At 37.1% G+C, this 18441-nt stretch overlaps 1 protein-coding gene across 1 annotated transcript in view; it reads right to left on the reverse strand.

Moving 5' to 3' along the window:
* MTMR8 (myotubularin related protein 8) overlaps nucleotides 1–18441 on the reverse strand; it is a 194575-nt gene that overhangs the window by 114404 nt on the left and 61730 nt on the right. The window contains 5 exon segments of the mRNA XM_055393229.2: nucleotides 1912–2046; nucleotides 3222–3350; nucleotides 4842–4999; nucleotides 9422–9584; nucleotides 13236–13358. Coding sequence (XP_055249204.2) covers nucleotides 1912–2046; nucleotides 3222–3350; nucleotides 4842–4999; nucleotides 9422–9584; nucleotides 13236–13358 — 708 coding nt within the window.

Here is an 18441-nt window from a genome sequence, read left to right on the forward strand (position 1 = left end):
TAGGTTGGTCATAACTTTCCTTCCAAGGAGTAAGCATCTTTTAATTTCATGGCTGCAGTCAGCATCTGCAGTGATTTTGGAGCCCAAAAATATAAAGTCTGACACTGTTTCCACTGTTTCCCAATCTATTTCCCATGAACTGATGGGACCAGATGCCATGATCTTTGTTTACTGAATGTTGAGCTTCAAGCCAACATTTTCACTCCTCTTTCACTTTCATCAAGAGGCTTTTGAGTTCCTCTTCACTTTCTGCCATAAGGGTGGTGTCATCTGCATATCTGAGGTTATTGATATTTCTCCCAGCAATCTTGATTCCAGCTTGTGCTTCTTCCAGCCCAGCGTTCCTCATGATGTACTCTGTATATAAGTTAAATAAGCAGGGTGACAATATACAGCCTTGAAGTACTCCTTTTCCAATTTGGAACCAGTCTGTTGTTCCGTGTCCAGTTCTAACTGCTGCTTCCTGACCTGCATGAAGGTTTCTCAAGAGTCAGGTCAGGTGGTCTGGTATTCCCATCTCTTTCAGAATGTTCCACAGTTTATTGTGATCCACACAGTCAAAGGCTTTGGCATAGTCAATGACGCAGAAATAGATGTTTTTCTGGAACTCTCTTGCTTTTTCCATGATCCAGCGGTGTTTGCAATTTAGGGGTCTGGAATTCTCAAGGAGAAGGAAATGATAAACTTTTTTTCTACATTCCTTAGTCTTAGTAAGGATTATATAACAACAATGTATCCTGCTTCAGGACAAGTTTCTCCTTCTTGAGAACTTTCTGACAAATCCTGTTATCTTAAAATATATATTATGGGAATGGGTCTGGTAAAATCTTTCTATTGTTAATTCTAATCCTGTCATCTCAAAATGTAAATTGTGGGAATGAAAATTGTGGGAATGGGTCTAGTAAGATCTTTACAAACTTGAGAGATTCTTTTGATTTGCTGTAATAACCAATTAAAAAGTATATAGCTCCCTTGCTAAGACTAGGTAGGGGCATACTCTCCATCTCCCTTCTGAAATCTATGTCAGAAGCTTTCTTTGGCCCTTTATATATTTTAATAAAACTCTGCTACACAAAAGCTCTTGATCAAGCCTGGTCCCTGGGCCCAAAGCTAAATCTTCTTTAGAGATCACGAATCTGACATCATTCACCATAAGCTATCAACTTCACTGCAAATAGATGGTAAAACAGTGGAGACAGTGGCAGATTTTTTATTCTTGGGCTTCAACATCATTGCGGATGGTGACTACAGCCATGAAATTAAAAGACACTTGCTTCTTGGAAAAAAAGCTATCACAAACCTAGATGGCATGTTAAAAAGCAGAGACATCACTTTGTTGACAAAAGTCCATATAGTCAATGCTATGGTTTTCCAATAGTCATGTAGATGTAAGAGTTGGGCCATAAGGAAGGCTGAGTACCAAAGAAGTGATACTTTCGAACTGTGCTTCTGGAGAACACTCTTGAGAGTCCCTTGGACAGCAAGGAGATCAAACCAGTCAATCCTAAAGGAAATCAACCCTGAATATTCATTGGAAGGATTGATGCTGAAGCTCTAATACTTTGGCCACCTGATGCAAAGAGCTGACTTATTGGAAAAGACCCTGATGCTGGGAAAGATTGAGGGCAGGAGGAGAAGGGAGTGACAGAGGGTAAGATAGATGGATGGCATCATCGATTCAATGGACATGAGTTTGAGCAACCTCCAGGAGATAGTGAAGGACAGGTTAGTTTGGTGTGTTGCAGTCCATGGGGTCACAAAGAGTCAGAAATGACTTAAGGACTGAACAACAACAAGTCCATATGCACAAATCCAACTTTCCTGTTAACACTGCAAAGCTCACTACATGGGGAGGGGCATTGCAGCATGAGTAAAATAGAAGTATTAGAGAGGGTTTTGATACATAGATACCTTTGGTCTTGTGTCTACAACATATAAGAACTGGCTCCCTGGATTTGTCTGGCGAATAGCCTCTAGCAGGAGCTCATCATCTATGCAACGAGTATAAAATCCAGACAGAGGCTGGCTACAGCGGCAAATGGCAGCCTGAAAAGAAAAATGTGTCAGTTGAGTGATCATATTTACAGGTGGTCAAAAATCCTCCTTGTTCCCATATTCAACGAGTAGAAGAGGATAAGTCAACCCAGGATAGTGAAATTAAAAAAAAAAAAAATGTAGCCCTGAAATCCAGGATTTCAGTAACATTGAGCTCAGCTTCCTGTCTTCCTCCCCACTCCAGCATGTGGGCTGTATTACTACAAACTGTTGCTCAGATAGTCTTTTCTTTCTTCTACATGGCTAAGATTCCCAACCCTGTCTTGACAAACCCAGACTACAAGAAAATCACATCTTGAGTGTTTCAATAAAATTTTATATATTTTTAATATGTATTAAGCTAGTATTTTTCTTAAATTTTCTTACTTTTTATAGTCCCAGTGATATCATCCATATACCAGAGGCTCACTTAAGAATTCAAGATAGAACAAAGATCTAGAGTTTCTTAAGAGAACAGAAGTCACTCATTTTAGGAGTTAATGCCAAATCACAGTACTGGTTTGTTTAAAGCCATTTCAATATGAAAACATCACAGTTATGTAGCAGGTACATCTGATAATGATCAGTTAATGAACTGCATTACATTTTGGTGTTGTTGTTATATAGTCTGCTTACTTCGACAGTTTGACACAGACAACCACTTATATTACTGTAGTCTTTAGCACTTAAATACCTGAGAACTTAACTATTTGCCTAATTCCAGTTCTCAGAGAGACCACAAGAGGCAAGAGCTATTATCCCTTCTTATGGAAGGGGACTCAGAGGAGTCAAGTGCTTTCCCATAAGACCCTAAATTATATGAAAAATAGTGAGGAAGAATAAGGAAATCTGTGTTATAGTGAGAGGCAACAGTCTACAAATATCCTTCCATATGACTGTTCCCATTCATTTAACAGTTACTTGCCATCAAGCAGGAGCTGGCAGAGCAGGAAAGAAATAAATGAATGTACTACAAATGCCACTTAACATCTGCATAGCACTTTAAAATTTACAAAGTACAAATACATTTTTCCTGATGTGACCCACTTAAAACCCCTCAAAAGTACTAAAGGTCAGAGAAGTAATATGTTTGAGGTCACAAAACTAGTAAGTGACAGTAGTGTGACTTAAACCCAGGTCTTCTAGAGCCAAGTTTAGTTTTCATCAGAGAAGTTTGGTCAACTCACATTGTTCTCTTTGTAGAGGTAGGAGAGCACAGGCACACGTTCTTTACTTCTGAACTTCGAACTTCCAACCACCGTTCCCAATGTAACAGATTTAGGAATCACTATTTCAGGAGGGTAAGTGCTGCATATCTAAAAGAAAACAAACTCAATTTTTTAAACTTAATCTTCTTACTTTTTTTTTTTTTACCTGCTAGCAGCAACAGGTTGGAATAGCAATCACTTAAGCATTAGCTGTCCATTATTTATCAGCTAGAATCATCGATTCCTCAAAAATAAGAACAAAAATATCCTTGATGTAAAAAGTTCTTCCAAGTATGCTATTATTTTCTAGAAATGAAAATATTGAGATATATAAGAACAAAATGTACCTTAAGAATAACTAACATTATAGGTAGAAACATTTTGATCATGTCACATTGCTAGAGGAGTTGAAGCATGTCCTATGTGACTCCACTGGAAAAGGGCAAAAGCTTCAATTTTTGTCTTGTTTTCCCCAGACTTTACTCCTTTTCCCTTTGTTGATTTTGCTTTCTATATTTTCACTGTAATAAATCACAGTCACAAGTGACTATATGCCAGGTCCTCCTAGTGAATCAATACACTTGAGAGCTTCTATATTTGGCCCAGAAATCTTTCTGGAGATCTAGACTCAAGTGCTTGATATCAAATACCTGATATTTTTAACCACCTTAAGCTCACGTCTAAAACTAAAGATGCTGTCTGACCCTCTTCTTGTGATCCTTATCTTGCTAACATCCATACCCAACTGGGTCACCTAAGCCAGAAACCAGGAAACCTGGGATGCCTACTAAACTTCTCCCTCTTTCTCCCAGCCACATTAATGTGTGACCAGGTTCTTTAACTTCTACTACCTAAATATCTGTTAAAACTATCTCCTCCTCACCATCCATAGACAATGCCTTAGTTCAAGTTCTCATCACTTCTCATATCATTCTCCTGCATTCTTAACTCCAGCAAACCAATTCTTCATATCAATACCAAAGTTATCTTTCTAAAATACAAATATACTTACAGACATTTCCAGATCAAAATACTCTTGTGGTTGCGGTCCTCAGGATAATGTTCAAATTCTTCAATTTATCCATGATCTGAGTTCACTTACTGACCTCTTTCCTTCTCTCCCTGTATCAGTTAGGACAGAATCCCTTCTCTAGGCTTTTCCCCAAAGCTTAAGGCTCTTACTGGCATTTCAGTTTGAATTCCATATTATTCATCTATTATCCCATAGCACCCTATGTTTTAGTCTATGAGAATTCTGACTTGGTGTTTTATCTGCATCTATTTTTTTTATTATTAATGTATTTATTTTAATTGGAGGCTAATTACTTTACATTATTGTATTGGTTTTGCCATACATTGACATGAATCTTCCCCGGGTGTACATGTGTTCCCCACTCCCTCCCCATCCCATCCCTCTGGGATGAACCAGAGGGATGACTTGGTGTTTTAAATGCACTAGTTATTTAATAAAAATCTTGCTGAATGACTGAATGTTGAATGAAAAGGAGAGATAATGAGTGTTCCTTTCCCTTTTCAAAACTTTGCTGAAATACTTCTGTTTTAATTAAGTGAGTGAAAAGAAAACAATAACAAAATTACCTCATAGTTTCTGTTGGCATCTGTTATGGTCCAGTACCTGTTAGGAATTCCCATACGTCCAAAGTCTGATGTTTGGTCAATTAGCTTCCATCCATTTTCCCTCATGTCTTTTGAGAACTTGGGATTATATGAAAAAGCATACAGATCTTCAGGTAATTCTATAGAGGAAATATAAGCATGAAAATAAAGTAATAATGAATGAAACTTAACACCAAATAAGGCAATAAAGGCTAGATTTTCTTCTCCCTAAGGGAGCATTTGTCATCAGCCTCTGAAAAGGACAATAATTTTTGTACAAGGATGCCTTTATTTGTGTACAAGGAATAAGAACTGAAATAATGCTTCAGAGTCTTTTTTAAAAATATTTATATGATCCCAATACAGAGCAGGAACATTCTGCCTGGTTTCCTGTAAAATGCTTGATAATGGACTGAACTCAATTTTCCAGTTTTCACATGCTGAAAAAGTGGTCCTTACAAAAGTTTTTAACTGATCTTCAATGCACTTACTGCAGTATTTGATGTAACATATAGTAAAACATTAGCAGTATTCTTGCATTTTGTTAGTCAGCTCAACCTGCTTCTGGCTGATAAATGGCCATCTCTTCTTGGCAATCCCACTTCCTCCTTTCACAAGATTCAACATATAGTCAATAACTTATTTGACCAATTTATGTGGCAATAAATTGATTATGTGACAATAAAAGAGAAACCCAAGTAAAACTGTAGGCACTGAGAGAGGGCAACACAGGGAAGACAGACTGAAATCACAATCACAGACAACTAGCCAATCTGATCACATGGACCACAGCCTTGTCTAACTCAGTGAAACTAAGTCATGTTGTGTAGGGCAACCCAAGACGGACAGGTCATGGTGGAGAGGTCTAACAGAATGTGGGCCACTGGAGAAGGGAATGGCAAACCACTTCAGTATTCTTTCCTTGAGAACCCCATGAACAGTATGAAAAGGCAAAAAGATAAAACACTGAAAGATGAACTACCCAGGTCTGTAGGTACCCAATATGCTACTGGAGATCAGTGGAGAAATAACTCCAGGAAGAATGAAGGGGTGGAGCCAAAGCAAAAACAACACCCAGCTGTGGATGTGACTGGGGATAGAAGCAAGGTCCAATGCTGTAAAGAGCAATATTGCATAGGAACCAGGAATATTAGGTCCATGAATCAAGGCAAATTGGAAGTGGTCAAACAGGAGATGGCAAGAGTGAACGTTGATATTCTAGGAATCGGTGAACTAAACGACAGAATGAACTCTGTTCATTTCCAAGGCAAGCCATTCAATATCACGGTAATACAAGTCTATTCCCCAACCAGTAACGCTGAAGAAGCTGAAGTTGAACAGTTCCATGAAGACCTACAAGACCTTTTAGAACTAACACCCAAAAAAGATGTCCTTTTCATTATAGGGGACTGGAATGAAAAAGTAGGAAGTCAAGAAACACCTGGAGTAACAGGCAAATTTGGCCTTGGAGTACAGAATGAAGCAGGGCAAAGGCTAATAGAGTTTTGCCAAGAGAACGCACTGGTCATAGCAAACACCCTCTTCCAACAACACAAGAGAAGACTCTACGCATGGACATCCCCAGATGGTCAACACCGATATCAGATTGATTATATTCTTTGCAGCCAAAGATGCAAAAGCTCTATAAAGTCAGCAAAAACAAGACCGGGAGCTGATTGTGGCTCAGATCATGAACTCCTTATTGCCAAATTCAGACTGAAGAAAGTGAGGAAAACCACTAGACCATTCAGGTAGGACCAAAATCAAATCCCTGACAATTATACAGTGGAAGTGAGAAATAAATTTAAGAGACTAGATCTGATGGAGAGAGTGCCTGATGAAATATGGACAGAGGTTCATGATACTATACAGGAGATAGGGATCAAGACCATCCTCAAGGAAAAGAAATGCAAAAAAGCAAAATGGCTGTCTGAGGAAGCTTTACAAATAGATGTGAAAAGAAGAGAAGCGAAAAGCAAAGGAGAAAAAGAAAGATATAAGCATCTGAATGCAGAGTTCCAAAGAATAGCAAGGAGAAATAAGAAAGCCTTCTTCAGTGATCAGTGCAAAGAAATAGAGAAAAACAATAGAATGGGAAACACTAGAGATCTCTTCAAAAAAATTAGAGATATCAAGGGAGTATTTCATCCAAAGATGGGCTCATTAAAGGACAGAAATGGTATGGACCTAACAGAAGCAGAAGATATTAAGAAGAGGTGGCAAGACTACAGAGAAGAACTGTACAAAAAAGATCTTCACGACCAAGATAATCACGATGGTGTGATCACTCACCTAGAACCAGACATCTTGGAATGTGAAGTCAAGTGGGCCTTAGAAAGCATCACTACAAACAAAGGTAGTGAAGCTGACGGAATTCCAGTTGAGCTATTTCAAATTCTGAAAGATGATGCTGTGAAAGTGCTGCACTCAATATGCCAGGAAATTTGGAAAACTCAGCAGTGGCCACAGGACTGGAAAAGGTCAGTCTTCATTCCAGTCCCAAAGAAAGGGAATGCCAAAGAATGCTCAAACTACCGCACAATTGCACTCATCTCACACGCTAGTAAAGTTATGCTCAAAATTCTCCAAGCCAGGCTTCAGTAATACATGAACCGTGAATTTACAGATGTTCAAGCTGGCTTTAGAAAATGCAGAGGAACCCGAGATTAGATTGCCAACATCAGCTGGATCATGGAAAAAGCAAGAGAGTTCCAGAAAAACATCTATTTATGCTTTATTGACTATGCCAAAGCCTTTGACTGTGTGGATCACAATGAACTGTGGAAAATTCTGAAAGAAATGGGAATACCAGACCACCTGACCTGCCTCTTGAGAAACCTGTACACAGGTCAGGAAACAACAGTTAGAACTGGACATGGAACAACAGACTGGTTCCAAATACGAAAAGGAGTACGTCAAGGCTGTATATTGTCACCCTGCTTATTTAACTTATATGCAGAGTACATCATGAGAAACGTTGGGCTGGAAGAAGCACAAGCTCCAATCAATATTGCAGGGAAAAATAGCAAAAACCTCAGAGATGCAGATGACACCACCCTTATGGCAGAAAGCGAAGAAGAACTAAAGAGCCTCTTGAGGAAAGTGAAAGAGGAGAGTGAAAATGTTGGTTTAAAGCTCAACATTCAGAAAACTAAGATCATGGCATCCGGTCCCATCAATTCATGGGAAATAGTTGGGGAAAACGTGGAAACAGTGGCTGATTTTATTTTTGGGGGCTCCAAAATCACTGCAGATGGTCATTGCAGCCATGAAATTTAAAGACACTTACTCCTTGGAAGGAAAGTTATGACCAACCTAGACAGCATATTAAAAAGCAAAGACATTACTTTGCCAACAAAAGTCCATCTAGTCAAGGTTATGTTTTTTCCTGTAGTCATGTATGGATGTGAGAGTTGGACTCTAAAGAAAGCTGAGTGCCGAAGAATTGATGCTTTTGAACTATGGTGTTGGAGAAGACTCTTGAGAGTTCCTTGGACTGCAAGGAGATCCAACCAGTCCATCCTAAACGAAATCAGTCCTGGGTGTTCACTGGAAGGATTGATGGTGGAGCTGAAACTCCAATACTTTGGCCACCTGATGCGAAGAGCTGACTCATTTGAAAAGACCCTGATACTGGGAAAGACTGAGGGCAGGAGGAGAAGGGGATGACAGAGGATGAAATGGTTGAATGACATCACCAACTCAACTGACATGTGTTTGGGTCTACTCCACGTGCTGGTGATGGACAGGAAGTCCTGGCGTGCTGCGGTTCATGGGGTCGCAAAGAGTCAGACATGACTGAGTGACTAAACTGAACTGAACGTTGGAAATAACTTTTCCAGAGATGGATGGAGTCTTCCAAAACCTTTCACGAAATGCTGGGCCAGCTAACAGATAGCCTCTGTCAATACAATACCAGCAAAGTCAAAGAAATCATTCTAGGCCACAGGTAGAAGAAAATGTGAAGGGAAATATAAATTCGAATCCAGAAACTTGGACTTTAGTCCACAAACTAAAACCAGAGGAAGCTTATGGGTTAGCTACCTGGAATTGGGCTAGAAGATGAGAAGGTGAGGCCAGAGGAAGTAGGGATAACTGCGTTAAGGACTCTGATAAATTTCCCTAGTTTGCTAGTTGGAAACAAAGGTAGGGGTAGGAACAATAGGCAATATATAAAGCTTGCAAGGCAACAACAAAAAATTTTGCTCCAAAGCAGTCTTTCTTCCTAAACTGTAGAAAAATTTACAAGTTGATATTAAAGATGAAAGAAAGAAGGAAGTAACATCAGTCAAACATCTACAATATACCAAGTACAGAATGAAAATGCATGAAACAACTATCATGGGGAACTTATACTATCACTATTTTCACAGGTGAGGAAGCTGACTTCAAAGTTATACATCTTGCCCAAATACCATGGAGCTGTAAGAGACAGAGCCCAGATTCAAATTTATTTAGGTCTATTGAACTGAAAACCCATGATGCTTCCATTATGCTGTTCTGGTGGAGGGGTGGATAATTAAAAAATTATCTAAAACAGATAAAAATACTATAATAACTACCTGGTTGAGAAAGCTTTAGCAGTGAAATATAAACCTCACGGCACACAGCATCAGATTCTAAAACAAAGTGGGCCACCCGGAAATTCTTGCAGTGAAGCATCAGGGGACAACCCAGGCTAGTGACAGGCAATTTCTCCACAGTGGCAATATGGTGCAGTGCAATCTACAAAACAGAAAAGAACAACAACAACAAAGTTCACAGACATGCACTAGATCTATCACTATCAGTGTGCTTGACTCTCAGTAATGCTAATAGCATAACCAGAGACTGGTCATATCTACAGCCTATAACCATCCATTGTAAGGCAAAACTGGGTTTCTGTCAAACAGAAGTAAATAGTGGTAAAAATCTGCCTGCAATGCAGGAAACCTAGGTTCAATCCCTGCATTGGGAAGATCCCCTGGAGAAGGGAATGGCTATCCACTCCAGTATTCTTGCCTGGAGAATTCCATGGACAGAGGAGCCTGGTGGGCTACAGTCCATGTGTTGCAAAGAGTCAGACACAACCATGTGAGTAACACTATCACTTTCACACTTTCAATGAAAAGTAAATTATGGTATTATAAAACTTCTCTCTCCTTAGGGATATAAGGTTAAGAGATTTGTGGGGCAATTGTGGTGAATTTGGCTCAGAATAGATGGCTTCTAGAACTATTGTTATTGTTTAGTCTCTGGGTTGTCATGTCCGACTGTGTCTGTGCAGAGAGTCATGTCCATGCAGAGAGTTGTGTCTGACTTTTTGCAATTCCATGGACTATAGCCCACCAGACTGGTGGAGTTTAAAAATCATACTAGAATGATTGTCACAGAGGAAAATAGAACTTCCTTTTGTTCTATCAAATTACTAGTTAAAATGATTAATAATTGGTATTTTGCTTTATTGCTCATGAAGTGTTCCATGATCATTAACTATTTAACCCCTGTAACAATGCTTTAAGGTATAATAATCCCATTTCAGAAACGAAGAAACCAAAGCTCTGAAAAGTGAATTCTTCATCAAAGGACATTCAGCCAAAAAGTAGCACAGACAGAATTTGAACCATGGCAGTATAAATTTGTTCAGGGTTATTTATCTAGAAATTCTAAAAACTCTAGTCCTGGAATTAAAATATAACTAGAACTACTACAAGAAAAATTTATCTTCCACATCTTAGACTCTAGTGACAGTAAAGAAGAAATGAAGGAATTTTTTTACCTAAGTGCCTCAGGGAATAAGTAGAAACTATAAGACTAAGGACTAAAATAACAAATTAAACACTATACTGTAGTTAAGAAAGTTATTTTCCATGGGAGTACAGGTTAATAACTCTTATTTTTTTTAAAAATATGAAGGATTATTAAATCTTTAGTTTCATCATCCCTGCTCATGCTAATGCAGCAAAGAAGAAATGCATGGAAAAGGAACTGGTACAAGAAACTGTATACAAATAATGCAAGTCTCTCTTTATAATTTCACAATGCCATGGAATCATGGTTTTACATTTTTAGTCTTTGATGTTCTCCTCCTATCTGTGTCTCTGATGTTTCCTACCACTAAAGCCTAAGTGTACTCTTTTCATTTTCTGGACTTCCTGACCTGTGCCTGGAATGACCTTCCTATCATCACTGTATTTTCTTTTCCTCCATCTCACACAATCTATGCCCCGGCTTCGATTTATTTTGAAAAGAAATCTCTTTCAGGAAATCTTTTAATCATATCCATCATCCAAGAATGGGGTAGATGCAGGACTATTCACATATTCCAAGAAGGAATTTTTCATCTTAATGCCTCTCTTAACTATTTTGTCAAACTTAATTCCTGTTACGGCAGTTCTGAAGGGCCAAAAAGCTACTGATAATGTAACAAGAATTAATATATCAAATTTCAGGAAAATCAAAGCCCTCCTGATCAATATGGTAGATCTATGTTTGAGCAGTAAAACACTGATCATTGAGAACAGGTGCCAGGCAAAAAAACTGGGGACTTAGAGGCAGAAATTGAAGCAGACTAAGGCTGGAAAGAGCTTCATTAACAGTACTAACTGAGTAAATGTGCCTTCTTTGACATATAGAAAGTTAACATAAGTTCTCCCTTCCCGATCTAGTCCATTAGATTTGAAATAATACCTAGTAGAAAAAAATTTGGAGATGTATGTTGTCTGTAAATGCAGGTAGAAAGGGGCAACGCTCATGACATAGTACTAAAGAACTGGTTCCTAAACTGTTAGAAATTAAAGAGTCTTTACTATAATTTTTTTACAGATGAGGAAACTGAAACCCAGAAAACACGAGTCACTTGCCCAAGTTCATATAGCCAGTTAGTGTACAACTGAGTCTAGCTAAAACCAACTTTCTTGATTCTTCTTTTCTCAATCCTTTCATCACACCAAAGTGAACAAGATATAATATCATATGGGAAAAGTCATGGTATTTTTAAAAGGAAGTATTAATAAAAATGTATAGTATGTGTAATTCATTTTATATTTATATAATAGTCTCTATCATATGCCAGACATGATTTTAGGCACAACATTAACTTTTTTATTCCTATAACCAGGCATTATTATTTCCTTTATTTTACAGATGAGGGTGAGCCTCAGAGAAGTTAAATAATTTGCCCAAAGTTACAAAGGTAGTAAATGTTGAAGCTGGGCTTTCACCCTTAACACACTAGCTCTAGTATTAATTGCTGTGCTATGCCATATACCAGGAGCATGTTTTACAATTTACAGGGGTCTAAGCATAAATCTAGCTAATGATTAAGATTAAATGATGATACTTTAGGATAAATAAGGCATAAAGTAATGTAAAGTAACGTTAGTAGTGCTAAACAAATTAGAGAATATAATTTAAAGATGTAAGAATGCACACACACACACACACAACTCTGTCTTAGATCAGAGAGCTGGTCTATATTACTGATACCCAAAATATAATCCATGGGCCACCCGTATCGCCTGAGAGTATGTTAGAAATTTAAAATCTTAGGCCTGAGATTCTGCATTTTTAACAAGCTCCCATGTTATACAGATGTTCTTAGTTGTTGAACCACATTTTATGTATAGCAAGGTTTTAAATTACTTCAAGATGCTTACCAAGTAGGCATCTTGAAAATAAGTAGAGACCACTTTACCTAAAAATATTGAGGAAAAGTCTCATATAGTTTAAAATGACTATAGTCAACAAGTCCGTCTAGTCAAGGCTATGGTTTTTCCCGTGGTCATATATGGATGTGAGAGTTGGACTGTGAAGAAAGCTGAGCGCCGAAGAATTGATGCTTTTGAACTGTGGTGCTGGAGAAGACTCTTGAGAGTCCCTTGGACTGCAAGGAGATCCAACCAGTCCATTCTGGGGGAGATCAATTCTGGGTGTTCACTGGAAGGACTGATGCTAAAACTGAAACTCTAATACTTTGGCCACCTCATGTGGTGAGTTGACTCACTGGAAAAGACTCTGATGCTCGGAGGGATTGGGAGGAGACGGGGACGATAGAGAATGAGATGACTGGATGGCATCACTAACTCGATGGACATGAGTTTGAGTGAACTCCGGGAGTTGGTGATGGACAGGGAGGCCTGGCATGCTGTGATTCATGGGGTCGCAAAGAGTCAGAAAGGACTGAGCGACTGAATTGAACTGAATAGTCAACAACTTGAGGGAAGAGAAATCATATGATTCAATTTATGAAAAGACCCACCTAGAATAGAGTCTTTGAAGAAAAGGTTTTACAGAAATTTAACTGTTAACTGCAATTTCAAAAAACTACCATGTGAGAAAGCATGTATACAAAATTCTTCAAGACTCTTTGATATTTCTTCTTATGAACATACATACCCATGTCTCTTTTCGGGCTGCACCAGAAGCTTCCACATAGATCAAGTGGGTTGCAGTAAGATACAGACTTCCATTAGCTGGTTTCTTACCTACATAACGATCCAGTAATTTCACATTTTCTACCTGTTAGAAGGGTGGGGTGGAGAAAAATGCTGATTAAGTTATCAACTCATCACCTGTGATTAAAGTGGGGTAACTCAAAGTAAGACAAATGCTGTTAATTTACTACAAAACTTTCAGTTTTTCTAGTTTATGTCAAGGTAGCAAACTAGGATGATCTGTGTTCCCTTTTCCTAAATCAACCATGAAAAAATTATAAAAGTGAGAGAGAAACATGGATTCTAAGAAGGATTAAAATTCTAGATGATGTTACTATGATGGGTTAGATGTGTGTAGAAGATAAATAGGACACGGACGAGGTACTAATCTTATTGGAGGGAAGTGGCAGTTATTGTGTATGTAAAAATCAGTAGGGGTAAATAACATGAGATTAGATCTTAAGTTTAAGATCTTACATTAAAATGCAAGAAAATAGAATACATAAATTTCTAAAAAGCAGGAGAAAAGTTGGTTTATCCCAATGGGAAGTAGAAAGAAAAAAAACCCAAAAGAGTACCATAAATGGAAATTATAAAAGTAAATGCCAGAAATAAGTCCTAATATAAGAGAAATTATAACAAATATACACAATTAAGATTACCAATTAAAAGACAGACTTATAGACAGAATTAAAACAAATATTCAACAATACTCAGTCTAAAAGATATATACCTAAAATAAAGGGATATAAACAAGTTGAACGGAGGAGCCTGGTAGGCTGCAGTCCATGGGGTCGCTACGAGTCAGACATGACTGAGCAACTTCACTTTCACAAATTGGAGAAGGAAATGGCAACCCACTCCAGTGTTCTTGCCTGGAGAATCCCAGGGACGGGGGAGGCTAGTGGGTTGCCATCTATGGGATCACACAGAGTCGGACACGACTGAAGTGACTTAGCAGCAGCAGCAGCAAACAAGTTGAAAATAAGAAAAAATAGGAAAGATATACTAGACAAATGTGAACAAAGCTTGAGTAGCATTTTAAAATCTGAAAAATAGAATTAAGAAACAAAGAACAGGACAAAATACATCTTGTCTCATGTACTTGCTTATAGCAGAATTGCAGAGACAAAGGAAACACTTGGTTATTTTAACACTTTAGTTAGGAATTGATAGATTAAACATACAAAAACAAAACACAAAAATGAATAGAGATACAGAATACTTTTACAGCACAACTACAGATTTCAAGTTATTAGATATACAGAGAACTCTATATCCAACAAATAAAGAACATAAAATCATTCAAGACAAATAATAGAACACTTCTAAAAAGACATCATAACAATGTCTATAAAGGAAAACTCAATAAATTCCAAAGGTTCTATATCACACAGTCTGCATTCTTAAACCATGATACAATGACATTAGAAATTAATAAGAGAATAGTAGACAAAGTCAGTATATTTTAGGAAACAAAATACCATATTATTAAATTAACGTTAGGTTAAAAGCAAACCATAAATGAATTCATAAATATTTAAAATTGAAAAATAATGAAAACACAACAAATGCAAAATTGTGGGACACAGTTGAAGTAGAACTAAGAAGGAAATGTACAGCTTTAAGTACACTTATTATTAAACAAGAAATATTAGTAAACTAGTTAATCATCCAATACAATGAAGAAAGCAAAAGAATAGAGAAAAAAGACAAATCACAGAAATTAATAAGCAGATAATCATCCCCCACATACACACACACAACAAAAACTAAACAAGAGAAAAGATTAACAAAATTAGAGTTTAATTATTTAAAAAGGTTGGTAGATCTTTGAGAAGATTGATCGGGGGGAAAAAAGGGAAGAGGCAAATACACAAAATACAGAATGTAAAAGGAAAAACAATGTAACAAATTTCTTTAAAGAGAGTATTATGAACAATATGCTAATACATTGGAAAACCTAAATGAAGTGAAAAAATTCCAAAAAAAAAAAAAAATCCCTCAGGTCCAGAGGGATTTGCTAGTTAAATCTACCAAACTTTCAAGAAACAAATTATCTTATCCAATTGATTCCAGTGTTAGAAAAAGAATGACTATTAGTCTATTTTATTTATGAGGCTAGCATAATCTTCATTCTAAAACCAAACAGACAACTATAAGAGATGAAAATTTATACAATATCACTTATGAAATATAGATGCAAAAATTCAAATAAAATTATTTAGTGAATCAACAGAATATTTTCAAAAATATATTCATTTGATCAGGTAAATTTAACTCAAGAAAGCAGAGTTCAACACTGAAAAATTTCAAAGGAATACATCACATGAATAAATTAAAAGAGAAAAATCAAATGATTTATCTGAATTGACAGAGAAAAATACTTTTGAGTTCACTTCTATTTATGATGCTAACCCTTAGTGAATTAGGAACAGAAGTAAACATCCACAACTTGGTAAAGATTATATATTAAAAGCCTACAAAGAATGGCATGTATAATGGAGAAACTAAATGCATTACTTAAAAATCACAAACAGGATAAAGTGGACCCATCTATCACTGCTACTCTTTTAAATATCCTGCTGCTGTTGCTACTAAGTCACTTCAGTCATGTTTGACTCTGTGCGACCCCATAGACGGCAGCCCACCAGGCTCCGCCATCCGTGGGATTCTCCAGGCAAGAACACTGGAGTGGGTTACCATTTCCTTCTTCAGTGCTTGAAAGTGAAAAGTGAAAGTGAAGTCACTCAGTCGTGTCCAACTCTTCACAACCCCATGGACTGTAGCCTACCAGGCTCCTCCATCCATGGGATTTTCCAGGCAAGAGTCCTGGAGTGGGTTGCCATTGCCTTCTCCATTAAATATCCTAGTCAATACGATAAAAAAAAAAAAAAAAAGAGAGGGAAAAGTGAGAAATACAAGGATTGAAAGTCAAACGCTGTATCTGGCACCATTTACTAGAAGACAACCTTTCCAACAAAATGATAATGGGAGATCTTCTAGAAAGAAAAACAAAAAACAAAAGAATCAGCAAACTATTAGAACTTATATCAGAGGAATTCAGTAAGGTTTCTATATAAAATGTCAACCTACAAAATTCAAATGTTTCTCTAAACAAGTAATAACCATAAAGAAAATACCATTCACAGTGGCAACACCACCATGTAGAATCCAGGAATTAGCTTAACCAAGCATATATGATACTTTTACAGAGAAAACTTTAAAACTCTAATATAGGAAATTGAAGACAACTTAAAGAAATGAAATGAAGAGGCATCCATTCTCTTGGACGGGGCAACTTAATTTTATAAAGATGGCAATTATTGTCCAAATTAATGTATATATATTCAATGCAATTTCAGTTAAATTTCAAAATGGATTTTCCATACATTTATTCTAAATTTAAATAGGAGACTATAACCCCATAAATATCTAAATAAATCTTAAAAGAGAACAGTGAAGAAAGGAAGATCTGCTCTACTAGATGTTAAGATATACCCAAAGTCATAGGGTAAAAAAAAAAAAAAAAAAGCCTGAAGTACTAGTACAAAACTATACAAATAGATCATTGATAAAGGCTCACAGCTCAAAGGCAAACTTGAGTATGAATGGGCACTTCAAAAAGGACAAACGTGGCAATATTAATTATGAACAGAAGATATAAGTACTTACCAAATGTGTGGGGGAAACTATCAATACATGAAGAAAAATCAAACTAGATCCCTATGCATTACCATATGCAAAAGTGTAATCTAGATATATCTATATGTAAGAAGAAAAACTATAAAGTTACTAGAAAATGCAAACTATGTCAGATCGAGAGACAGGAAATGACTTGAAAAATCAATCAATAACAGAATGGGAGAAAATATATAAAATGTCTAAAAATAACAACAGATCATTATCTAGACTATATAAGGGACTCCTGTAACTCAATGAAAAAAAGACAAAAGCTCTAATAGAAAAGCGGGCAAAATATAAGAACAGTTAAGTTACAGAATAGGAAATCCAATAGGCATACAACCATGAAGAGACACTCAAAATACTGGTAATTACATAAGTGAAAATTAAAACTACAAGATATTTCTTTAAGTCTATAAGACTGGAAAAAACTGGAAGGCTAGAAAATGCCACGTGTCATTAGGGTGTTGGGGATAAAAGAACCCTCATTTGTTACAACTGGCAGGGGGTGACAGGGTATAGACAGATTGAGACCACTCAGGAGATCAATCTGGTACTACATGATTAAAGTAACAAAGTATACTCCGTGATCCAGAAATTCTATTCCTGAAAACTAGCCCAAATAAGTTTTCATATAGGTCCTAAAGAGGACACATACAATACAGAACATTTCCATCACAGGGAGAATAGATAATTCAAGATGTAGTACAGCATTAAGCAGGTATTAGAAGCAATGGGTGGATTTAATCCAGATGACCATTATATCTACTGCTGTGGGCAAGAATCCCTTGGAAGAAATGGAGTAGCCGTCATGGTCAACAAAAGAGTCTGAAATGCAGTACTTGGGGGCAATCTCAGTAACGACAGAATAATCTTGGTTCATATCCAAGGCAAACCATTCAACATCACATAATCCAAGTCTATGCCACAACCACTAATGCTGAAGAAGCTAAAGTTGACCAGCTCTATGAAGACCTACAACACTTTTTAGAACTAACATCAAAGAAGATATCCCTTTCATCATAGGTTATTGGAATGCAAAAGTAGGAGGTCAAGAGATACCTGCAATAACAGGCAAGTTTAGCCTTGGCATACAAAATGAAGCAGGGCAAAGGATAAGAGAACACACTGGTTATAGCAAAGACTCTATTCCAACAACACAAAAGATGACTCTAGACATGGACATAACCAGAAAGTCAATACCAAAATCACATTAAGTTCTTTGCAGCCAAAGATGCAGAACTTCTTCTATACAGTCAGTAAAAACAAGACCTGGAGTTGACTGTGCCTCAGATCATGAGCTCCTTATTTCAAAATTCAGGCTTAAATTGAAGAAAGTAGGGAAAACTAGGCCATTCAGGTATGACCTAAATCAAATTCCTTATGACTACACAGTAGAGGTGACAAATAGATTCAAGGAATTAGATCTGGTAGACGGAGTGTCTGAGGAACTATGGATGAAGGTTGGTAAAACTGCACCAGGA

This window comes from Moschus berezovskii, chromosome X (assembly GCF_049115385.1).
Source record: "Moschus berezovskii isolate FMDL1 chromosome X, NW_MosBer_1.0, whole genome shotgun sequence".
Lineage (NCBI taxonomy): Eukaryota > Metazoa > Chordata > Mammalia > Artiodactyla > Moschidae > Moschus > Moschus berezovskii.